At 35.9% G+C, this 25730-nt stretch overlaps 1 protein-coding gene across 1 annotated transcript in view; it reads right to left on the bottom strand.

Annotated features, from left to right (window-relative positions):
- Positions 1-25730, bottom strand: part of LOC150087657 (E3 ubiquitin-protein ligase COP1-like) — a 191087-nt gene that overhangs the window by 10148 nt on the left and 155209 nt on the right. The window contains exons 16-20 of the mRNA XM_090369904.1: positions 19880-19996; positions 15874-15991; positions 11265-11389; positions 5837-5925; positions 5672-5731 (exon numbers count right to left, since the gene is read on the bottom strand). Coding sequence (XP_090226030.1) covers positions 5672-5731; positions 5837-5925; positions 11265-11389; positions 15874-15991; positions 19880-19996 — 509 coding nt within the window. The remainder of the gene's footprint in view (positions 1-5671; positions 5732-5836; positions 5926-11264; positions 11390-15873; positions 15992-19879; positions 19997-25730) is intronic.

Raw genomic sequence — 25730 nt, 5'->3', positions numbered from 1 at the left:
CCAAGCACTTTAATATTTTTGTGAGAATAACACTCTTCATGATTGAGCAGCAAATGTTAAGTGCAAAGTTAAAGACATAAATAAATGCTAAGACACAATTTTTTCTGAAAAAATACACAAAAAAAAAAAAAAATCAGTTCTGGATTGATTCTTTATTTGTAAAACTAAAAAATGTGTAACTTCAATAAAATAATTGTCTCCTTTTTCAGTTCCTTCGATCCATTTTTTTACTACGTACAAGTCAATAATTTGATAGTGTGAACCAGAGCAGTAATGCTCAATATGTTCTACACTAATATCAATATTTGTAAAATAATTAGAGAAGTTTACCTCAATATAATACGTAGAACACTTCCGTATGATACTATCAAGCAATTAAAATGAAAAAATTGAAAATCTTACATTACAATAAAATAGTACTTTTTTTTTTTTTTTTTTTTATTTACTGTAATGTAAGATTTTTGTTTTAATTGCTGGAGAGTATCATACGGAAGTGTTCTACATATTATATTGATGTAAACTTCTCTTATTATTTTACAAGTACATAATACACATTACGAAAATTTGGTCCCTGTTTTAAGTGGAATTTCTGGAACCAATTATTCTCAGGTAACAACATACGGTCTTCTTGAACGGTCCAAAGACTACCAATATTTGGGTGGCAGCTGAGTTTTCTGTGCGGGTTTATAAAAATCAGGCCATAATGACACTTTCAGTGGTATAGTCATTTCTGTTTGAATCCTGATAGAGCATTTCTTTGCAACTTTTCCAGCATATGTTGCTTATTGCTATTTACTGGTTTCACTGCTTTTCTTGCCTTGCCGGATGTAAAATGTCCAGCTCTGCCTAAGTCTTCACATTTCTTTCCACCTCTGGCACAATCATGAGTATGAAGGGTACTGTCCTTCGCAATCAATACACTGAACACAATGTAATTTCATGGTCCTTTACACCCGACTGAGCACATTCAAGGAACACCATGGTAGGCCATGGTGTTCCTTGGTTTCCATATTTTTTACACTTAAAGAATTTAGGATATATGGTTGTACTGGGCAGTACAAGTATTCTGCAGTGATAGAATTAGGAGATGCTGGTGTATCTGAAAGTAAGGATGAAGTTTCTTGTTGCGATTAGATTACCATCTCCACATACAAACATTTGTTTTGTACATGAATAATGACCGCGTCTTCAGGGGAGATCCGATGCTGCTTCTCCCTAAAATGCTCTGCCACAGACCTCGCATAAATACTCAGAAATTCTTCTCCCTGCATTTCTGGGAGAAGCAGCATCGGATCTCCCCTGAAGACGTGGTCATTACGGACCGTGCCCATGGATTTTGGGAACGTAAGTGGCTCGAGAGCTTGTGAATCGGTTCATCCAGTCGTAATACTATTAACAGGGACAGGGGGATACGTTTACACCCCCTGTTTGAGGCGGTTGTCCTCAGACGGGATGACCGGTTCTGTTTGACACGCTCCCGAGCCACTTCCATTTCCGATGCGCAGGTGGGGAATGCCGACCACGTGTCTGATGGACCACGTGCATGAGTGCCATGGGCTTGCTACTTAAGGATGTGTCATTGTAGTAATAATACACTGTTGAAGAAGGAGACAGCAGTCTCTGAAAGCTTCAGGTTTTATCGCTTTTAATCCAGTTTATTTTAGATAATTTTATTGCTTCGGTATATTTTTAACCATTTTTTTAACGTTTTATCGTAGTTTATTTTATTGTAATTTATTGTAATATTTTAGTCTTCCAATAGTGTATCACAGTATTTCATTATATTATGTATATTTTATTTTTATAGTAAAAATTTTTAATTCCTTGACTGGTTTGTTGTTTGTTATTTTGGTTTTTAGGAGCATTAGCAACTAAGGCCATATTGCTCCGGGATATGCGGTGGTCATTCTCCGACCTGCCCGCATCCTCCATATTTTGTGGTCCTTGACTGGTGTTGGTCTAATTATTGCAGTATGGAATTTCCCAGCCCCATAGGCCTGTTTGAAGATGTCCAAAGAGCTCTCATAATTATGGCTTAGGGTTTGCTTACTTCCTTTGCTGCCTCCTTTAATATAATTGGATAGATCCAATCTACCCGGGTGCCTTTTTTATGTTTATCTTCAACAATTTCTCCTCCACTTTCCCTCTCAGTTATTACAAAATCATCTAGCTCACTGCCAGAGTTTAACTCACCTCTGGCATTCCCCTCCCTGAATATCTCCTCATGTGTGAATGTAGATGCAAATACTCATTTAGTTTGTTAGCCACCTGAGCAGGATCATCAACAGTTGAACCAGCAATATCCAGTGAACCAATCTGATTCATCCCTTTCCTTCTAGAGTTTACATATTTAAAGAGCGCTTTGCTGTTTTTCTTTGCATCCTTTGCCAAAGATTTCTCATAATCTGCCTTTGCCTGCCTAATCTCCTTTGTGACTTGGTTACAGACCAGCTTATATCTATCATAGGTTTCCATTTCACCCATTAATTTATATGTATCCCATTCATTTTTCTTCTCTGCCATATGTCTCATTAGTTCATCTGACATCCATTTAGGCCTAAACCTTGAGCAATATTTCTTAGTTGTTATGTAAAGCCTAGTAGCTTCCAAGATAAATTCTTTGAATGCTTCCCATTTTGAATTTGCTGTTGGTAACATCATCAGTTGGTCCCACCGTATAGAATTTAAATACTGTCTCAGACCATCGTAGTCGCCTTTACGAAAGCAATAACCCTTCCCTTTACCCCTAATGGTAGTTACCTCTTTGAGTAAATCCCACTTCAGCACACTGTGATCACTGCCACCTAGTGGTTCATTTATCTGCAGATTCTTAATGCATGAAGAATCACTGCTGATAATCAAATCAAGAGTATTCCTCCCTCTAGTTGCTTCCCGAACATGCTGATGTAGAAAACAATCATCCATTAAATCCACTAAAGCCTTGCTAGTGTGCGAGTGACCAACCCACAAATTCCAGTCAATATCTGGAAAATTAAAATCCCCCATTATAAGACTCTCTGATTTAACGGCCTACTCTATTTCCCTGTACAGTTTCTTATTATACTCATCAGAGTCATTAGGCCTATAACACACTTCTACTCTCAATTTTGATCTCCCAATGCTTATGTCACACCAAACTGACTCAACACTGCACTGCACTGTCCAGCCATGTCGACTGGCTTCACTTCCTTGGATTTTATGTGTTTCTTAGCTAATAGCATAACCACTTCTCCCTTCCTATCCTGTCTATCCTTCCTGTACACACTGTACTCCCCAAATTCCAGTTCTGCATTCCTTATATCTGTATGACACCATGTCTCTGATATTCCAACAATATCTGCCTTTGATATTTTGAGCAATACCTCAAATTCATCAAATTTATTTACCACAATCCTAGCATTGGTGTACACGCAAGTATACATGCACCTGTTCCTATTCTTAGCTACCCTAACACAACCCATGTGTTTACTTGTACCGCTGTGACTCCCACAGTCTCTGAAATACCCTGCATCTTGTTTTCCAGGCTGCTGCTAATTCCAATAGAAGCAGTGCAAGAACCACTTTCACCTCTGCCAGTGGCTACTGTTAATCTATTAGTCCTTGTATTTACCCCCCCCCCCCCACAAGTGCCAATATCGTTGGCACTTCGTCATAGGAAGTTCTATGGGTGAAGTTAGTAACTATAGATCAATACTTCAGTGGTAGGGAAAAATTTTAGAAGCAATTACTGAGTGCAACCAGGGATTTTTAGATAGATATGCACTCTGAATAACACACAATACATGGATTTGTTAAGGGAAAACCATGTTTAACTAACTTAATAAGCTATTTTGACAGTTACTAATGAGCTGGATGTGGGGAACAATTTCAACGTAGCCTATTTGGAGTTTAGTAAGGCATTAGACTCAGTCACTCATGACAGGTTATTGTATAAGCTGGAACATGTTGGGGTTACTGGAAAAAATTCTAAGATGGATTGCTGGGTGGCTGCAGGGCAGAGGGTTGTGATTAATGATATTCTTCAGATTGGTGTAAAGTCAGAGGTGGGTCGCCCAAGGATCAGTACTTGGAACATTGTCATTTCTGATTTTCATAAATGATACCAATTATGGGATAGAAGGCTTGATGTCAAAATTTTCAGAAGACAAAGTTTGGTAGAGCAGCTAATGAGTATCCTAAGCAGCACTACTTCAGGATGACTTTAATAGGCTACAAGAATGGTTAGAAAAGTGGCAGCTATGTTTTTATGCAGCATAATGCAAGGTGTTACAATTGGGGGAACAGCAACCCAAAATAAATTATACACTTGGTGGGGTTGAATTAAAAACAGCAGAGGAAGAAAGGGATCTGGGAGTTATAATACAGGCAGATTATGTAAACAGGCAGTCAGGAAAGCTCTTGGTGTCCTATCAATGATTTATTGAACATTATCCTGTAAAGATATGGAGATCATTGTTCCACTGTATAAGGCAATTGCAAGACCATATCTGGGATACTTTCAAGTATGGAGACCTCATCTGAAAAAAGACAGTTTCTTGAAACAGCCCAAAGACAAGCAACTCATGTGGTGAGATCGGCAAAAGGGCAACAGCAGTCTTTTCCCATATGTGGGCTACACCCGCTTGCAACCAGGCACCTCAGAGGTGACCTGATTGAGGTTTATAAGGCTCTGAGAGGGGTTAGTAAAATGAATGAAGCTGGAATTTTCACTGTTATAGAGATTTAGACTAGATTGTAGCAAGTTTTCTTTTGGAGATCACTGATTGCTGGAACAGGTTGCCTTCACAGGTGGTTAAGGCTGACAGTTTGAATAAATTCAAAGGTTAACTGGATAGTTACCTGTGTAAGGAGGGAAGACAAGCAACTTGTGTGATGAAATCAGCAAAAGGGCAACAGCAGTCTTTCCCCATATGTGGGCTACACAGCTTGGCAACAAAGCACCTCAGAGATGAAAATAATTTGTATTTTCTTATCTAATCGTTTTTCTTTTCTTTGGCCAGTGCATCAAAAGCCCATGGCTTCCTTGCACTATATGGCTATGATTGTTACTATATCAGTGTCATTATTTTCTGTTAGGGATGGTGTTGGGGGTCCCAGAAAAAAAGTTTAGATTATCAGGATTAATATTAGTTTTTAATTTGGTTTAGTTCATATTTGGGAGTGGGACGCCAGTCGAGTCAGACACCACACCTGCACTGCCACTAGCCTGAATCCTGTCCCTTGGACCATGAGGGTAGGGGCATGGTATGGACAGGGTTGACAAAGAAGCAATTCAGTCTTTTTCTATATGAGAGTATCCTTGGAGCAAGTGTAAGTGCCTAGAGTCTCAAAATTTTCATAGGGAAAATTCATGTTTCAAAAGAAAAGATCTTGCTATTGTTTCCCAAATTGTAACAGTATTTCAAGATACCTTCCTTTGCTTGTTGTTAATACCATAATTCTAGTTTGGGACAATAAGTACTCCATTTCTGGATACCCCCCCCCCACCTCTCATTAGTAGCTGATGTGCAAAGCAAGCAATGGTCTGCCAGTAATGGCGAAAACCTACCACAGTAATCTCAAACCTATATTTCCTATAACCCAATAGCAAATTTTCAACTTTGAAGTGTATTTATTTACTTATAATCTCTGTATATATTAATGAACTAAAGTTATTACTAAATAAACATACCATCCTCCAGCAGACAGCACTGACAAATTCATTAGTATCCTCTTCTCTTTTATCTTTTTCCTGAAAGATGAATGGAATTATAATTTGATATCAGTAGTCTTTTTAACATTATAGACATTACAAAGGGATATTTGATATTAAATTTCCACTAAAATTAATACTTACCAAGACACTTCGAACTGTGTCAAACCGAAAAGTAAGCACCTGTTTTGATAACCCTTTGTAGTAAACATAAAGACCATTATTTTCACTGCCTATAATGAGAAAAAAAAGAAATTTCTATAAGTTGATCATTTAATAGCTTTCTAATTCACTTCCAGAACAAGATTTAGGTACAACGTTAGCAAAACTAAGGGTGAATACCAACATGAGATAGTAGGAAAGTTGGAGAATGTTTTTTGAAGACACAAGATATTTGATCCATTTGGAAATATACTTGCATACTGTGAATTTAAGTTTTCCTACTTAAAAAGTTCAAACTGGTCCTGAGAAATGCTAAATGAGCATAAAGTATTTCCCCACCTCCTCATTTAAAATAAAAGGATTTCCTGCTTAAGAACTTCATTTTAGTCATGAAGATTCTATGCCAATAAAATATTTTAACCAATATTTTATTGGCATAGTTTTCATAAAATGGCAAATCTGCAGTGAAGGAAAGATAATAATTTAAAGTTAAAATTGGAGTGAAGCAGGACTACACATTATCACTTCTTTTTATAATTTTCATGGACCATTTAAGACATTTGTGACAAAGTTTGGCAGAGGAAATATAAATATAAGGTCATAAAGTCACACAGAGAAGTATGGACTCTAAGGCTTCTGATATTATGCTGTTAATCCTTTACATGATAAAAGTGTAACAGTGTATGCTGTTAATCCTGGCATGATAAAAGTGTAACATCAGCAGACAAAATGGCTGACTTTTTTTCAGCACTGTTATGCTTAGAATTTAGACATTAAATAATTCACATTTGTTCACTTTTTTGAAACCACCTTTATTTTCAATCTATTATGAATGCAAATGTGAAAAATCCATTTTTCATATTGAAAACATATATTTTAAATTAATTTTTTAAAATCCCCCCCCCCAAAACAGGCTTTGCATTTTGTAAATTTTTTAATGCTTGCATTTGTGCCATCCTTGTTGGTGAGTGAAACTTGAAACAAAAACCTGCATGCCTCAGAAGTAAACAACCCCTAACACCAGCAAGTTTTTCCATTTGCTTATTTCAGACTGAATGTTACGCTATCTCTCGTCTTTTACTGGATACTACAGATGGCACTAATTTTAAATTCTTGCTTAAGAGTGTTTATACGTGCAAGAATAGTCTTCATGAAGTTTATCGAAAACTTATTTTTTAAGGCCAAACTTCTATAGCAAAAGAATTAATGATACTAATTGAAAGTCAAACCTTTTATTCCAATGGCATTTCTCCTTTCATGGCAATTTGTTCATATCTGGCCACTTTCTAAAACAGGTGATAAATCCCTCCCTTCCAATTATACATATCTATACTCTTTTCAAAGTAATAGAGAAATCCATCAACTACTAAGTCTTAACTTATCTCAAAATTTTCCATCTGATCAATGATCATCAATATGAATTTCACCAGTTCAATCCAGTGGTGATATACTACCTTACGTTAATCATCTTTGGACAAATTCAATGGAAAACACCATTTTTCAATGGTGTTTTCCATTGAATTTGTCCATAAATAAAAAAAACAAGAAAGTATGATGAAACTCAATGAGTTGCTCTTTCAAAAACTTTTGATCACATCTGGAAAAAAAATCTTTTAAACAAGCTACCATCTTACAGTCTGCCTTTGCACTTTGAACTGGGTAGCCAGTTTTCTCTCTAACCACTCACTACAGTCAAGGGTAGATGGGTCTCTCAAGCTAACTTCAACTAATTCTGGAATTCCAAAAGGTTCAGTTCTGTTTTTCCTACTCTTTTATGCTTGCATATTAACGATTTAGGAGTCTTCTTCCACTGACTGCAAATCATATCCAAGATTTTGAAAATGATAGTACGCTACATTTTACTTCCAGTTTGAGAAACCTTGCTCTGCACAAAGAGCTTCAAACCCACTATCCACTGCCAATTCCTTAAACACTGATATCCAGATAATTCTTCAGTGGGGCAAAGTAAACTTAGTTAACTTCAAATCTTTTAAAACTCACTCGTGGTTTATCTCGCAAAAAAAGAATATATCTTTTTTACCCTGATTCTAATTTTTCTTGGCATAAGCACATCACAAATACAGTCCAGCAAAAACATTATGACCACCTACCTAATAGCGGGTATATTCTCCCTTCTGCTGCTACACAGAGAAGCATGGATTCTAAAGCTTCTGAACGTTGCAGGAGGTATGGTGTGTCATGTTGCCAGATTGTGTCCCATAGATCAGCAATAGGCCATGGCAGAGGATCCAAACAAATTCTAGATCTGTGGATCTGTAAATCCATGTAATCCCAGAGATGTTCTATGTGGCTAATATCTGACGAATTTGGTGGCTGAAGTAGCACCTGGAAGTAACATTCATATTCAGTGAACCACTCTAACAATATTAGCAATATGGCAGGGCGAATTATCCTGCTGGAACACGCCTATATCATCCAGGAAGACAGTCACAATGAAGGGGCATACCTGATCGGCCACAATGGATAGGTAGTTTTTAACATTCAGAATGCAATCTAGGGATAAGAAGGCTCTAAGAGATTACAAGGAGAAGATCCCCTTACCAAAACATTGTCACATCTGCCTATTTCTGTTGGACCAGAACACTGGAGTGATTCCTCTTGGAAGTTTGTAACCCCCCCCCCCCCAATCTGACATCCACATGGTATAGCAGGAAATGTGATTCAACAGAAAGCAACTTTTTTCCAGTCATCAATGGTCCAACAACACTGTTCAGATGCAAGCTGTAAGCATTGTTGGCAATGGATGATCATAAACATAGATACCTACTCTTGGAGTCCATACAGAAGTGAATTCATTGGATTAATCATCAACTGGTGAAATACCACCACTTTGCTTATTGGAGGCTTGAAGTGGTGAAACCCATGTTTAGTCTCTAGAGCAAAGTTTCCGGCATTCCCCTCCCCCCATACTTCTCCTTCAACCCATGCACGGTACTAAGTACTATAGGTTTTGATACTTTTCATGTTTGGGGTTTTCATAAAAAAAAAAAAAAAAAAATCTTGGAAATACTGCTGGTTGTCTCCCCCCCCAGTTAAAGTCTACAGCCAGCCAGCCATTCCACCATTTTTTGTCTATTGGCTTCCATGGTTGTGGTGAACGTTGGCAGAGCAGCCTATATTCACACCATTGATAAAACGTGGGCAGCCACCATTGCCCAGCAACTGCTGCTGTCTACTATTCTTCCACTCTTAGACCACCTTAACTACAGCACTCTATTTCCATAATGCTGCCAAATTTCAACTAGCACCAGACAATCATTCCAGTTTCACAGTCCGCCAGATCATGTCCCTTGCCCATGTTGATCGAGTACTTTGTATGGATCACGCGCCACAAACCTGCAGTATAACATTTACCAGTTCTCAACACGACACAACTGTGCTAACAGCAGATTGCTAAAACATGGAGGTGGTGGGTGTCATAATGCTGTGACTGGACAGTATATAGCTTAGTACTGTGTAAAAAAAAGAAAAAAAAGGGTTTTCCACTACTCTTCTTCTAAACAACTACCGAGTCTGAATATATCTCAAACTAACCCCACCAATACTGTTCCTGCATCTGATGAGATGTTGCCCCAAAACCTTTCTCAAGCTCCTAGATTTAATTCAAGAGGGAAATCGGGTGAATTAATAACTGTGCTTGTAAATTCCCTCCACTCATACAAACGTTCAGTTTCTGCTTCATGCCTCTTCTGTAGATATTTCCACAGGCAATGTTCTTCCAAACTTGAATCTGCAATTCCATCACTTTTTCCAGATTAGTCTAAACACATGCCTCAAGTAGTCAACACCCGTTCACTATCCAAGTACAAATTCACAGAACTAACTTTTCTTCTTCCTCATTTATCCCTTCTACTTCTGTTCTTCGAAACAACTTTCCTTTGCACATACTGGAGTGGTCACTTTATTAGGCACACCTACTCTTTTTATGAAATAGAGGACTCCTTCAGTGACAGCATTGAGTTCATAACATTATTATTATTATTAGCTGTATGGTGCAAGGAAGCCTGAGGCTTATGCTGCACCAGCCAAAAAAAAAAAAAAAAAAAAATTCCCGAGTTACCCTGATAAGAGAGAGAGAGAGAGGTGAGGTAGAAGGGAATCACCAGGAAAGAGAAGAATGATGATATCCAGCTCAGGACCCTGGGTGTGCCAAAGCCCATACTCACCAGATATGAGCCCCATGCGAGAAACCTGGTGAGCAGATATGTACAGATGCTGTATGTGTGAAATTCAGTGCATAAATGGGCAAGACAAAAGATTTAAGTGACTTTCAATATGGTGTGGGAGTTGGCACTAAACATACCAGTATATAAGCATATTGAAAATGCAAACTCTGCTGGGTTTTCAGGTCAAGAATAGTCAAATGAGTTAAGAATAGTCAAATAGCCAGTGGAAGCTAATGAGACTTGTGCAAGGTAACAAAAGCTATAGTCAATCAAATAGCAACCCAAATAACAGTGATAACTAAAGAGGCATTTTGGCATGCAAAACTCATTTTACCTTGTCACGGATAGGGTACAGCAGCTCACATCAAACCAGGTTCAACTCCTGTCATCAAAAAAACAAGTATGGTTATAGTGAGCTCAGGAATACCAACACCAGATGGTGGAGAACTGAAAAAATATTTCCTGATCTAACAAACCTCATTCCTGTTGTTTCAAGCTGATGGAGTGCCAGAAAACAGCACAAGTGTATAGATTCATTCTGCCAGTGTCAACGATACAAGATTCCAAGCTGTTGTTGGTGGTGTAATGGTGCAGGAAATGTTTTCATGATGCATATTGGGCTCCTGGTTTTTTCCAGTGAAGCAACATATGGATGGCACAGGTTATGTGTAAACTGCTTTCAGCCAGGCACACCCATTCGTAGCTGCAGCGTATCCATCTGTAAATGGGTACTTCCAAGGCAATGTGCTATGTCACAAGGCCAGAATTGCACAGAATTAGTTCCTGGAACATGAGAGTGAATTCAGCCTATGGTGGCTTTCCAAGTCGCCAAATTTTAATCTAACTGAGCACCTATGAGATGAGGTGGAATAATTAATGGCAGAAACCCTACTCTCTCTGCTTGAGATGCTAACTACAGCCTCACTTTAAGAGAACTTTAGGAATTGCTCTGTGGATGTGAATTGAACCCAGACTTCCCCAAGTGAGTGACAAGTGGTGAAATAACTATACTGTCATGGAGGACAATAATATATAAGTTATAAAAATATGCATTTCTGTGTAATGGATTGAGAGGGAACAGGCTACTTTAGTGGCATGTAAGGAATTATATAGTAACTAATTATAATATACATTTAAGGGTTGACTATAGATTCTCCTTTAAAATTTAATAACAGTTACAGTTTTAATTTTAAGTGATTATATTCATTGCGAAATTTACATACCACAAGCTATATAATCTCCATCAGTAGCTAATCCCACAAAATTCTTTTCATTAAGATGACCCTTGAACGAACGAACACAATGGGATTTACTAACATTCCAAAGTTTTAACTGGCTATCTGTAGATCTATATATATAAAAAAATAAATAAATAAATAAAAAATAAAATAAAAACAGAATGTATAATATATCTGTGTATTTCATTCATTCACAGAAATATATACTAAAAGCAGATATGTTTTATATATATATCAATGGTTCCCAAGTTGGTATATATAAATAGTGCAAAAGAAGCAATTTAAAAAGATTTTTTTAAAAATTGGAAAACCTCATAAGACAGGGCAGATATTAAGCCATTTCTGATTATATTCCACAAATAAATAATTGCTTCATAATTCTTATACAGTCAGTAAAGAAAATCTGACTCACCCAAAGAAGAAAAGACTAAGAAATTATCAAAATGGCAGGACAAAAATATCTTTATTCAATATAGAAAATCAGTATACATCAATATACAATCATGACCACCCACCAGTGATGCAAGCTGTTATGTATAAAAAAATTCAGATGCTATGAACCTGAATTTTTTTTTTATTTATTGAGGTTTTTTTTATTTTTTTTGAAATTTGCTCTGTGTAGTTACAGGGAGAGCAAATTTGGTGTGTAAGTACTTGATTACATGCAGTAATCAAGTACTTACACACCAAACAAAAGAATAAAATCTTTTCACTTTTTTAGATTCTTTCATGGCAGCAAAGTTGTCTATGATTGTCAGAAGCCTGCTTCTGATTTAGTCTGAAGTTTCAAAAATCAAGTTTCAAAAGGAAGTAAATTTTTAGCAACTGTTGATCTGCAAGCCCTCCTCATAGTGGTTATAATCACCATCCTCTTACGCCATGTGGAAAAGACCTGGGTTTAAATCCTATCAATGATGCAAGGAACTTTTATGCCCCCCACCCCAAGATATTTGGTTTTTTGTCCAGAAAAACAGGAAAGCCAACCAGAGAATACGCACTTTACAGACATGAGTCACATGCTTGGAGTAACCCAAAATGAAAAATGTTTGTTGGTGTTGCAGATTTACACACTGCATTCTTCAGCACACTGAAAATTAATAAAATCTGTAAATGGACACTTAAAAACTTAATTACCAAAACAGACTAAATCAGAAGTGTGATTCTGACAATCATAGACAACTTTGCTGCCAAGAAAGAATCTAAAAAAGCAAAAAGATTCTTTGGTACTTTATTGTACTAAAGAATCTTTAAAGTACTTTACTGCTGCATGTAACTTTTCTTTTCCTTTTTATTTTTTTTTGTTAGTTGGCACATCAGCTTCTGTGGCCATAATGCACCTCCCAAAGTTTTTGCATTTTACTCTGATCCAAGCCCGAGACGGGATTCAAACCTGTGACCTTTGGGTTGCCAGGCAGGCACTTTACCCACCTGGCTAGCCCGGTCGGCAATGTAAGTAACTACTGAAATTTGCTCTCCATGTAACTACATGGGGAACAAATCTCATTAATTAGTAGTGCATTATTTTCAAATCTGAAATTTTTGTGGACAAGTTTCCAGTACTTCTCATTACCACTAATGACGTGGAAAGTTGGTTATAGATGTTTTGAAGAATTAATTCTGTCTATTTCAGTGTGAAAACCTACCAGAAGCTATTACGAGACAAGTTATTTATTGTAAGCAGTAGCCTAATAATTCACAAATAATAATTCCAGGTGCATTAGCAAATAGTAATAATTCACAATTTATAACAAAAAAATCAGCAAAAAGCAACAACCTTATGTGTAAACTGAGAACATTTCATTATGTGATACCTTATGTGATATGTATAAAAAAAAATTAAAGAAAGAAAGAAATAATAACTGCCAGATTTCTACTGGTCTGATTTTAATAAAATTTAGGAAGCCTTGATAATTGTTCTAAAATAGTTGAATATAAAATTTCGTGAGAATCCATACACAGAGTCAAGTTATTACATGCAGATGAACAGATGAAGAAATAATAACTGCCGAATTTCTATTGGTCTGATTTTAATGAAATCTGGATGACTCGACAAATCTTTCTACAAGAGCCAAAAATAAAATTTAATGTAAATCCATCCAGTAGGAGTCAAATTATTACATGTGGATGGATATGGCCAAAAGGTGCTTGATGCATATATGCTAACATGCCTAAAAAGAAAGAAGTGTGCAGTGGTCCATTGTTGGGGAACTGACAAGAGCAAAAGGATTCTTGAAATAAATAAATTTATTGGTCAACATTACCAACTAATCCTGGAAGGCCCATACATCAGAAGGATTTACATTATAGAGCTAAAAAGTACATACTAGATAGGATTAAAGAGTTCATGATCAACTAATATTGAGAAATGAAGTTAACCGGCTATTTCGATGTATCTATTTCAAATTAGTTTCTCCTGACATTATAAAACAATTCAACATTTCGGCAACTTCTGGAAGTATTCTTAATAGGCTTCTTTTGGAATTGCTTATAGTTCCTCTGTTGAAATCTGAATTTCCTCACTCATTGCAAATCTGTGACCTTTTCGGGCAGGTGGGAGAAATCAAAAGGAGCCAAGTCAGATGATTACAGAGGATGTGGAATTACAGTAATGGACTGTTCACAAAAATTCTCATATAGAGAATGCCGAGTGTGCAGCGGCACTGTCATGTGCAAGTGCAAATTCTCCAAAGTTCACTTTTCCAAATGTTTTCTCCAAACAGCATCGCAGTGTTGTAGAACTGTGATGCTTAGAATTTCAGTATTGTGGCACTGTTGCAAACTCACTGCTCAATAAATTCACTAATCTTAAAAAATTAGATGAAACACATTAAAACACCTTATTCAATATGCACTAATTCAGACTGACTATAGATAAATCAGTTATTCATGCAATACTGTCTAGCTGAGTCACTGAACATGTTGGAATGAGTCATAACTCACTATTCTGAGATACAAAATAAGCCTCTGAACATTTCAATTATACCACATACATAGAGAAAAATAGCAAACTAATCAATCGTATAAAGAAACATAAGCAAACCAACATCTCAAAGGAAATAATAATAACAAAAGTACATTTAACTTAAAGATAATACAGTTGAAAAATTATAATTCAGGAAAGTAGATAAACATATTGTGATTTTAAATTTTTCTCAAGCAAGTGGCTCAAGAGTTTGAGGATTAATTCGACAGAGAACATCAATAGAGACAAAGGTTTGTAGATTCATCCCCTCTTTGAGGCTACGATCCTCAGAAGGGATGAACGTTTTCATATGACGCACTCCCGAGCCGCTTCCGGTCCCAGTACACAGGAGAACAGAACACATGACAATGAAACACGTGATTTAGACCATTAACCTGCTGGTACTTAAGATGCACCGCAGTACAAGGAAGCTACCGCTGAAGAAGAAGGCAGGAGCCTTTGAAAGCTACGGTCGGTTTTATCGCTCTTAACCCGGTATTTTAATCTATTTTATTCGATGTATATATATATTTTATGTATTTTATCCTTTTTAGTTGTAAAGTTATTTTAATTGTAAATATATAGTAGTAAACACACAGTTTTTAAAATTCCAGTTTCCGTGTCTTATTTTAATACGTGGTTGGTGAGAAACATTTAAAATCACAATATGAATTTACCCAACCCCAGAGGCCTGTTTGAAGAAATAGATAAACAATTAATTTTTAGAAAGACAAGAGAAGCTTTATTATTATTCTTATAATTCTTTTGAGACACACATAAATATATGTCAATTTAGCTTATTTATGAGAATAATAAAAGAATAAAGGAAGAATCTATCCAAGAAAATCTGAATTCTGTTATTTAACAGAATTAATTTTGGTTTGCTATTGTATTACGTGGAGGAGAGAATATGCCATGCAATTTTGTTCCAGAGTAAAGGGAGGTTTCTAGTTTAGCTGTATAATTTAATAAAAGATTCCTTTACTCTATCTTGACAGAGCTTGTTTACAGAAGCAGTTGAACTTTTCCAAAAAAATGTGCATTATGGTGCAGCTGTTTGCATTCAAATGGAGATTTCACAGTAACCCACTTAATAAATATACAGTATTCTACTGGAAGATGCCATTACAATTAGTATTAACAGCAGTCCAAATCAGCACCATATAAGATATAATTTCAAGTCATGCTTGGTATTTTAACAATTTCTCATTGTAATGCTGAGTGTGAAAGGTACCCCTCCTAGGTGGGGGTGGGAGTCATTAGGTCTCTTTCTTGTAAAACTCGGGAAATGCTCTTCACAGACAAATCTAGACTCAACATTTTTGAAGAGGGCAAAATCGACAATGGTATTTTCTTGAAGAAATCAGTTGGTGTCTAACACACAATCCAAACAAAAAGTATGACTATCATAACATCATAACATTTACTTTATTTTGGAAAGCATCAATTAAAAGATGTGAAATATTCCAGAAAAAGAATGACTATTTTTTAATTCTTCATCCCTCTCCCCAACCTCATCACAAAAATAGCAATCAACAACAGTGGTAGCACGGCAAAATTTCCAAGTCAAAAAAACATCGCTAAAATACCCAACAAAAAGTTTTATATTATTAAAATAAGCAATATACTTACGCTGAAACTACTTCATTAGGACTTAAAAATTTTACATATGATACAGCTTTTTTGTGTCCCTTAAATACTCCTAATGGCTGTTTAGGATTCCGTAAATCATAATAATGAACACAATGATCTGAAAATATAAATGAACAAATCAATTTCATTCAATAATTGTTTTTAATTTACAAGATATGGATATATTTAAAAATAAAAAGAAAAATTTCCAAAAGTCAACAAAAAAATTTTTTATAATGGCAAGCAGCAAATACTGAAATGTATGTCAGCAACTACTACTTCTGAAATTACAAACTGGTGATTTGTGTAATTAAAAACAGTGACCTTAGTATAAGTTTTTGAAACAGTAATTAATGGTTAGTGTACCTTATAAATATTGACTAAACCCATCTTTTAACAGGTCTGTTTCGAGATGGAGTTTAATCAACAGCACTATATTTGCAGTGTTTCTATCTACATATAAAAAGGCTGCAGAAGTTTCACCAAAGTGGTTCCACTGAATCAAACCTACTGGTTGGTAACTCTCTAGGGAGCATGATAATCTCACTGTCACTACTCTGTCAACTGGCAACTCGTTGCCATATTATGTCAAAGAGCATGGTATATTCTTGCTGTGGGCATACCATATATCCAAAAATTTTATTAATTTATACACGTCCCCCTCCCTCTACTTTTACCATGTCTATGGAACACATCATGAATAACACTACACTGCATGGTTTTCGATGTTTGTAAACTAATAGCTGTTTTTTAAGCTGATTTCAGAAATGTTATTCATTTTTTTTTTCTATCATGTACCGCTTTTTCACAAATCATTACTTAAGATGTCATGAGTTGTATTATTGAATATATTAAGCTAGGAATAAATGCTGGGAATTTGTAAATTAAATCTTCACATGTTGGCAACACTGCCTTCGGTCATTTGTTTCTTGACCTTGAGAGATCCATACAGAAGTTTTATTAGTGTGAGCTCAGTTTATTTTTGAGGTCACTGTGTCAACCTTGTGCTGAAAAGTGAGCAAAATGTCTTCAAGCAAGTGTTTGAACAATCAGAACTTATTTTGTTATATTTGTGGAAGTTATGTAGCCCTCAAGCAAGGACAAGACATTACAGAATTTGTAAACAATGTGTAAACAAGATAAACAATGTGCTCCACACAAAGTTTGCCAAACCTGTATTGAACCATTGAGATTGTGGAAAAATTGTAAAAAGGAGGGTATGATATTTGCAATCCCCATGATTTGGCAGGAGCCTACAAACCACTGCGACAGCTTATTTTTGCTTAGTTAATATAGAGAGATACAATGCAAGAAGGGCATTGTGTAGCCTAATATTACATCTGCCATTAGACCAGTCCCACATGCAGATAACCCACCAATTCCGTGCTTTCCATTTATACTGGAGACTATAGCAGCAGAGTGCTGAAAGTGAAGCATCTGAAAATGAAACTGAAGCCTACATGCCTGGTGACATTGAGTCCAGCCCTCAACTGTTTTCGCATGTTTCAGCATGAATTCAATGATCTGGTAAGAGATTTAAATTTACCAAAGGAATCTGCAGAACTCCTTGGTTCTAGACTTAAGTCAAAAAATCTTCTAGCACATGGAATGTTTTTCTTATAGTGCAGACACAAGAACTAGTCCCCTACTTTTCTGAGGATGATTCTATGGATTTTTGCAGTTAATATAAATGACTTAATGAAATATTTAGGAATTAGTTATAATCCTATACAGTGGCAATTTTTTTTTTTTTTTTTTTTTACTGACTCATCAAAGAAGAGTTGATGTGTTGATCCACAATGGAAATAAATATGGGTCAATTCCAATAGCTCACTCTGTGCATTTTAAAGAAACATAATAAAAATTTCAAGAAGAAGCTGTTGACAAATATTAAGTATGAGGAACATGATTGGTTGATCTGTGCTGACTATAAAGTGATAGGCATGTTACTTGGACAGCATTCTGGCTACACAAAAATTACTTGTGTAGATTTACACATGATTTGCAGAGTAACGTTAGGAGCACTGTTAATAAAATGGATTAATTTAGGCTACTGGTTATGTCTACAGATGTTGATATAATAGGGAAAGACAATGCTACCTTGATACAGGGGATGAGTTCATTTTGGAAATATACTATGTGTATAGGTAGGATAGAGAAGAACAGAAGGGAGGGGAAGTTATGATATGGTTAAATAGCTGTCTGAATGCAATATGAGTGTAACCACAATTCAGAGAAGCATAGATTGTGTGTTTGGTTTGGTTTTTTTTTTTTTTTTTTTTTTTTTTTAGGAGCATTAGCAACTAAGGCCATATTGCTCCGGGAATATGCTTATAGATTGTGTGTGTGTGTGTGTGTGTGTGTGTGTGTGTGTGTGTGTGTGTGTGTGTGTGTGTGTGTGTGTGTGTGCGCGCGCGCGTGTGTGTGCGTGTGTGTGCGTGTGTGCGCGCGCGCGCGCGCGTGTGTGTGCGTGCGTTCTACAAAAAACTTAAGCTGATGATTTGCAACAAGATGAAGGGAGAAGGAATGCAGGTGAAGTCAGAGTATCAGGAAAGCATTTGTCAAGAGAGCCAAGAAAATAGTGACAAGGAGTTTTATTCATATGCAAACATGAAGTGGAAAAAAATATTAGCCAGAGAGGCTTTTGCTTACCTTCATGTAAACAACAAAACTGTAAACACTTTGTATTGACTTTCACAGCAAAATAGTTCCTTTTTGGCAAAAAAAAAAAAAAACAAGTGAGCATGAAAATGGGTAAGGCCCCACATACAGATGGTATTTACTCTATCATACTGGAAGAGGTTGCAAAGTAAAAATTTGAATAAAGGTCCTGTTGCAGTACTGTAAATGAGGAAAGAGAATATGTTACAACATTGACATTGATTGCATTTGTATTTATTTAATTGAATGTACTTGCACATAAGAAATTCTCTTTTCTTCCTCTGGATATCAATCAATAAACCATTTAACTTGAAAATATACATTGAATCTGTGCGATTTTTACCTTTTTAAATTTAATTATTAAAGGTCCTGTTGCAGTACTGTAAATGAGGAAAGAGATTATGTTACAACATTGACATTGATTGCATTTGTATTTATTTAATTGAATGTACTTTCACGTAAGAAATTCTCTTTTCTTCCTCTGGATATCAATCAATAAACCATTTAACTTGAAAATATACATTGAATCTGTGCGATTTTTACCTTTTTAAATTTAATTATTAATTTCTATGTAATACCTTTCACAGAATATATACATAAAGAAATCCCTGCTGTTTTTCTTTTCATTCTTTGACTTCTCACAGTCTGCCTTATCATGCCTGACCACCTTTAGCAACTTTGGTTGTACACTAGTTTATACTTACTGTAGACTTCTGTATCACCTGATGATTTCTAATCATCCAGTGCTTTTTTCCTCTGCCACTGCTCTCATCGATTCATCTGACATCGATTTGGACCTAAACCCTGAATGAATATCTTTTAAAAAACGTAACTTAGCAAAAAAAATACATCCCTGACCATTTGCAGTTGTTAAAACATTAGATTTTTCTACTGAAAAGAATTTAAAAACTGTCTAAAACTATTGTAATCACCTATGCAGAAGTAAAAAATCCCATCACTTTAATTTTGCTAGTAGTTATCTTTAAATAAAACCCACACAATACACTGTCGTCGCTGCTACCTTTTACCCTAGTTCCAAAGGTACAGTAAATCACTGGCAAAGCACTGCTTCTTCCTGACCATCAGCTTATATTGCATTCTAACATAATCTCTTTCCTCATTTACACTACTGCAACAGGATCTGGAAAAGTTAAGCAGATGGGCTGAGGGATGGGAACTGAAGTACATTCTCACGAGAAGCTATTATTCTATAGAAGTCACTGGGCTCTTATTATGAGACAGGATGTAAACAAAATCTCAGATTTAGTGTGAAAACATAACAATGTTTGAATTCATATCTTCATTCAAATAAATAATAAAATAAAATAATTGTTAATACACTTACCAGCTGAGCCAAAAGTGAGATGGTATCTACTTTCTGGATTAAATTTTACACAACAGACATTAGCCTTAGCCTCTAAACTAGTTATGGAATGGTCATTGGATGTAGACCACAGTTTTACTAAAAGAAAAAATTTTAAATGATAAACCTATAAACAAAGAGGGTTCTTAATTTTCAACCTTAACATGCCACAAAGTGCATTAATTTTTTAAATACTAATGGGTATATGAGGATTTTAGCTATCCTTCAAATTTAAAGTTATAGTAAACATAATAATAATCATATTTATTTATAAATAATAAAAAATAAATAAATGAAGTTTTTATTAAATAAATAATATAAAAAACAGCGGTGATACAAAAGTACAGATGAAATAACATAAACATTCATACTACAGTTATCCCACTATTAACTTGAAGGACTTTGCAGTCACAAGTTTTAATTTTATGGGCCAAATGGCTCATCAAATTAACACACACACACAATACAGGGTGTCTCAAAAATATTGGTACAAACGTTTAGGGGAAGTAGATAACATCTAAAGAAATGTGAATCGCATAGGAACCCATAACCAGAAACATCACGGGAAAGTAGTAGCAGAGGCACAAGAAGTAGAAATGACACAAGACAGTAATTAGTGGCAAACATTTATTTGACATAATATTAACAATGGAGTACGAGATGGATGCATTTCATGATGTTACAACAGATGCTCGAAGGTTCCACCATGAGACGCCATGCATGCGTGACACCAACGCAGCGTGGATTGGCGGACACAGTCAAACACACATGGAGTTTCTTTGACAGTAGCAGCAGTGCAGACGAGTCTCGCCACGAGATCCATTTCCATCTCCACAGGCGATTCATACATGATAGATTTGAGGGCCCCCCCACAGAAAGAAATCAAGGTGCGATAAATCAGGTGAGCATGCGGGTCAGGCAACGGGTCCACCATGGCCAATCCATCGATGCCCAAAACGCCCATTCAAATGGTCACGAACCCTGTCATGTTGAAACCAAATGTTGCATCTCACATTTGCTGGGACATCGTCAAGTAACCCTGGTAGAACTTGTTCAAGAAAGATCCGATATTTAGCGGAGTTCATGTGAGATGATAACAGGTATGGGCCGACTTAGCAGTCACCGACCATACCTGCCCACACATGAGCAGATTGAATAAGCCTTCCCGAGTGAAATAAGCCTCATCCATGACCAAAACATAGGCTGGAAAATTCAAGTCTTTAACACTTTCTTGGAGAAACCACTGCGCAAAAGTCACACATGCAGGATGATCTTGGGGAGCAGTAACTGAACCCTTTGGAGATGAAAGGGGTGTAAGGAATCGTCGTGCCAGACACGCTGTACACTGCAACGAGACAATCCTAAGGCAGAGGCAATGGCACGTGTTCTGGTAGTAGGATTATTCTGGACGGCATGGCAGGTTTGCGTCGAACGTGGTCTGCCCGCACTACTCCTGTTACCTCTAAATGACCCATAATTGCACAAATTTTGATGCAAACGTGCAAACAAACGGTGGTCTGGTACATATCTGTCTGGGAAGCATTCTCCATAAATTCGTTGAGTGGCTCGTCCATTGCTCTCTGCTAATCCATACACTAGTTGCATGTCTGCCAGCTCACAGTTCGTATAGCGAAGCATGCTCTTCGTGCAGTGACTACTGCTTAAATAAGTAAACCAGAAATTTTCCCTCTCGGGAACTGACGAACAGCGCCCGTCTACCGACTTATGGTGACGTTTCCAGTTATGGGTTCCTATGCGATTCACATTCCTTTAGATGTTACCTATCTCCCCTAAACGTTTGTACCAATATTTTTGAGACACCCTGTATATGTATATATATACAGTAGATTCTTGATTTTCCGGGATAGATGGTAAAAAAGAAATCCCGGATAATCGATTTCCAGGTTAATCCAAAAATACAGAAGTCCCCGACATACATAAGAGATATGTTCCAGGACTTCTTACTTCGTAGAGTTTTGCGTAACTTGGGAATGACTAATAACATATTGCTACTATATTATTATTGACAAATCTGAATTCGGCACGATACTTGATTATTAGTTTAATTTTCTGATCCAAATCGATCGTTTTTCTTTTCTTGGTAGATTTACCAGTACCGTTGTCACTTATTCTCTTAGTTGGCACCATGATAACGGTCAAAATGAATTTTCTGTAAAGAACTTCACAGGGTTAAGGCAAAAACTCACTATTATCAACCCCGTGCAAGCTCACATTTTATTAAAGCACATTTCTGGAGGTCACTACCAAAAAACAATAAAAATAATTTGCACTTTCCGTGTTATTGGGCTTTTCTGTTTGTGCATCTAATTATAAACGGTAGTAAACTTATCTTATTGCATTTACGAAAATACCGATAACTGCAGTTCTGTGTATTTTTACGTTTTTGTGGTGAAATGTGTCCCCCCCTCCTCTTTTGTTGTTGTTGTTGTTATTTGGTTTTTAGGAGCATTAGCAACTAAGGCCACAATGCTCCGGGATATGCGGTGGTCATTCCCTGACCTTTCCGCATCCTCCGTATTTGGTGGTGACGGGCTTGAACCCCGGTCTAATCAAGAAGTGTGTGCTGCGCACTGCTGCTCCTGGCTACGGAGGTGCCCCTATGTGTCCCCTTCACTGAAATCTTCAGTCATATATAAAAAAAAAACAAATAGATTGTAAGAATCTTCGCTTCTTTCCTATTTTTTTGGTTGTTACTCTGTATTTCACTTGTGGAATTTGTGCGTGCCATGATCATCATTATTGATTGCTTATTTTATTTATTTATTTTTTTTGTTTTAAATTTTACAATCCTAAAAAAAAAAAAAAAAGTTAAAAAAAAATTTAAATTAAGTCCGAAGTTGCATGTCGGGGACTTACTGTATTGAAAACTGTTCAGCAACCTACGTAAAAAATGTGCCGATAGATAAACAACGAAAAAACTTACCTTGTACTACTCGCCCGTTCAGTACTATACTTCCCTTTATTTTTTGCGATGTCGATATTAAATCTAATAGCATCCCTTTATTTTTTACGATGTTGCGTATAGTTTGGTCACCAACATTATAAGGGTTCATCATTAAAGATTTAACGGATGCACTGTTTTCAAACTTTTCAATAATTTCAAGTTTTTGTTTAACTGAAAGCGCAACTCCTTTGCGTTTGCCCATAATTTTTGCGATTTCTAAAAAAAAAAAACATTTACTATAAAAAAAATTGAGATCCCTCAGATAAATAACGAAACAAAATTTGTCTTTTTGCGGTGGAACAGAACACAACAATCGACGCGATGCACTAAATAAAACTAAACATTTGTCTCTTTTTTTTTCTTTTTCTTTTTTTTTTGAGCGGCGGTTGTGAAGACAGCAGAGGTTGCAAGGTAATAGGGACATTAATCTCCCAATGACGACTTATAATGCCGCTTCTTGTCGCTTATTTACAACTTGAAAAACATCTGTTTGCACCTATTCTTGTTATTACTTGAATTAACCGAGTGTCTCGGTTAATCTGAACCCGGTAAATCGAGAGTCTGCTATATATATATCTTCAAAGGGATTATTTGCTTAAGTAATTTTTTAAAAATAAAAATATATTTGTTCGAAAATACTTGCCTATCTTGTGCTGGCTGCAAAGATAGAGCTAGTAAGTATATATTTTGTACTGATTTATCTAAATGTATGTTGTTTCCATAAGCAGTCCATGTCTGGCTATACAGCTAATGGGAGGTCAAGTTAGGAAAGTACTTAGGATAGCAACAGACATTCCTGCCCTCGTATTGCACTAATAGCTCAGAGTGTTGAAGATTTTTAGGGGAAGGACAGTGAAAAGAATATGATTGAAGAAAATACAGTTGGTGCTCAGGTAATCCAGGGGGGTACAAGTTCCAGTCCGTATTAGTAATGGCACTGGATTGGGTAGGTTTTTGCAATTTGGAAGGAGATGTCTTGGTATCTCTGTATATCCGAAATGTTATGTTAATGTCTACTCTAATGCTTAAATTAACTCCAAAGCTATTAACTATTATAATTAGAAATATATAAACCAACTAACAATAAGAACTCAAAATTAAAATTTTTTTTAAACATATTATTTAAAAATTAAAATTTAGAAGGTAACTGGGCAGATATATGTGAAATGGTATCCCTTCAGGATGCCACACCGTTTCACTATTTCAGTAAATTGTACCAAAATAGTCCATATATGCTGCCATTAACATTTCAATAGGTTCGTGTACATATAATTTTGTGTTGGGGGCCAAAAAGTTTTTTTAAAAGAAAGGAATTTATCTAATGTACAGGAAACTGTAGCATATACATTAAGTTACCTAAACTTTTAAGCTGTTGACGATTACTGCTAGTTAGATTTTAACAATATATAAAATATATATATATATATATATATATATATATATATATATTATATAAAGTTGCTGCTAGGACTTACCCACACGTAGCAGCCAGAATCAAAAAGTGAGAACGATTGTTTAAATTTGCCACCCTAGTCATGGGCATAGGTGGCGACCTCTTACGGTCCAAGATAAACCAATGTGATGAGGGCATACTACTGTCTTCATCACATTGGTTCTTGGCTCATGGAAAAAAAACTAGCTAACGTAGCTAAAATAATACTAAGACAAAACTAAATTATACTAAGATATAAGCCAATCATAAAGCTGCCCACCCGTATTACACACTACAGGTAGTCTTTACACACTACAGGGAGTGAACAGCCCATGTAGGCAAAAATTAAATTTATTTACAAAAATATATACAAACTATATACAAAATGGTTCTGTCGATGTTTGCCATTCTTCCTCTATCATATAATTTTTTGATTCATTTTTTATTACCTTACTTAAGTATTTATCGATGAATCTGTCCGGAATTTTATTCTTAGTAAGCTTGTCTTTTAATGTCCCAAGTGCTTCAAATTTAAGATTACTGTTATTGCATATTCTTATTGCTTGTGAAGTTATTAGGTTTCTTTGTATTTTAATTGGTATGTTTGAACTCCAAATGGCTAAGGTGTATTATTTCAAAATTATACTCTTCTCTTTTATCGTAAATTCCTATTTCTATTTGATTAATCATCTTGATATTTATATTTAGGTCTAGAAACATTACCTTTGTGCTGACTCTGTTTGTTTTTGTTAAGGTTAGATCATTGGGATAGATATCCTTTTTGACCTCTTCTAAGTTGCTGTCAAAGGAAATCGTGTCGTAGATATATCTATATGTTTTAATTTGGTTTTTATTCTTTTTGTTGCATTCCTTTTCGTAGTAATGTAGGAAAAGGTTCGCTGCCAGTACTGAGAATTTGGATCCCACTGGCACGCCTAACACTTGTTTATATATGTATTTTCCGTCGTATATGTAGTTGTTGAATAGGCAAAAATCTGTATACACTGCCCATTGGCTATCATTTATTATTAATTTTTCTTCATGATCTCTGAAGTATGTGTCCAGTATTACTTTGAGTTTTTCTTATGGTATGGCAGTGAATAGGTTGGAGAAGTCATGTGTTTCTATTTGGTTGTATTATGATGTTCTTTGATATATTGTATCACTTCGGCATTACTATTTATTGTCCAAGTTTCTTCTACGTTCACGTATATTTGTTTTAGTATTTTTTCGAACTTATTGGCTATGACACTGGTGTAGCAATTTCTTCTGCTGGTAATAAATCTGAAACTAACTGGTGTTTTATGGAATTTGGGTATCATATATAAGAACGGTAAATTAGTATTGTCAATTCTTGCTTTTAATTTTTTGTGTACTGCCAGTATTTTGTTCATTGTGCTTCTCATGTTGTTACTGATTTTCTTGTATGTGTTGCT

Source organism: Mastigoproctus giganteus, chromosome 3 (genome assembly GCF_048544385.1).
Source record: "Mastigoproctus giganteus isolate SK-2022 chromosome 3, ASM4854438v1, whole genome shotgun sequence".
Classification (NCBI taxonomy): Eukaryota; Metazoa; Arthropoda; class Arachnida; order Uropygi; family Thelyphonidae; genus Mastigoproctus; species Mastigoproctus giganteus.
Note: the sequence above shows the minus strand (reverse complement) of the source record. Positions and strands in the feature narration are given on the sequence as shown.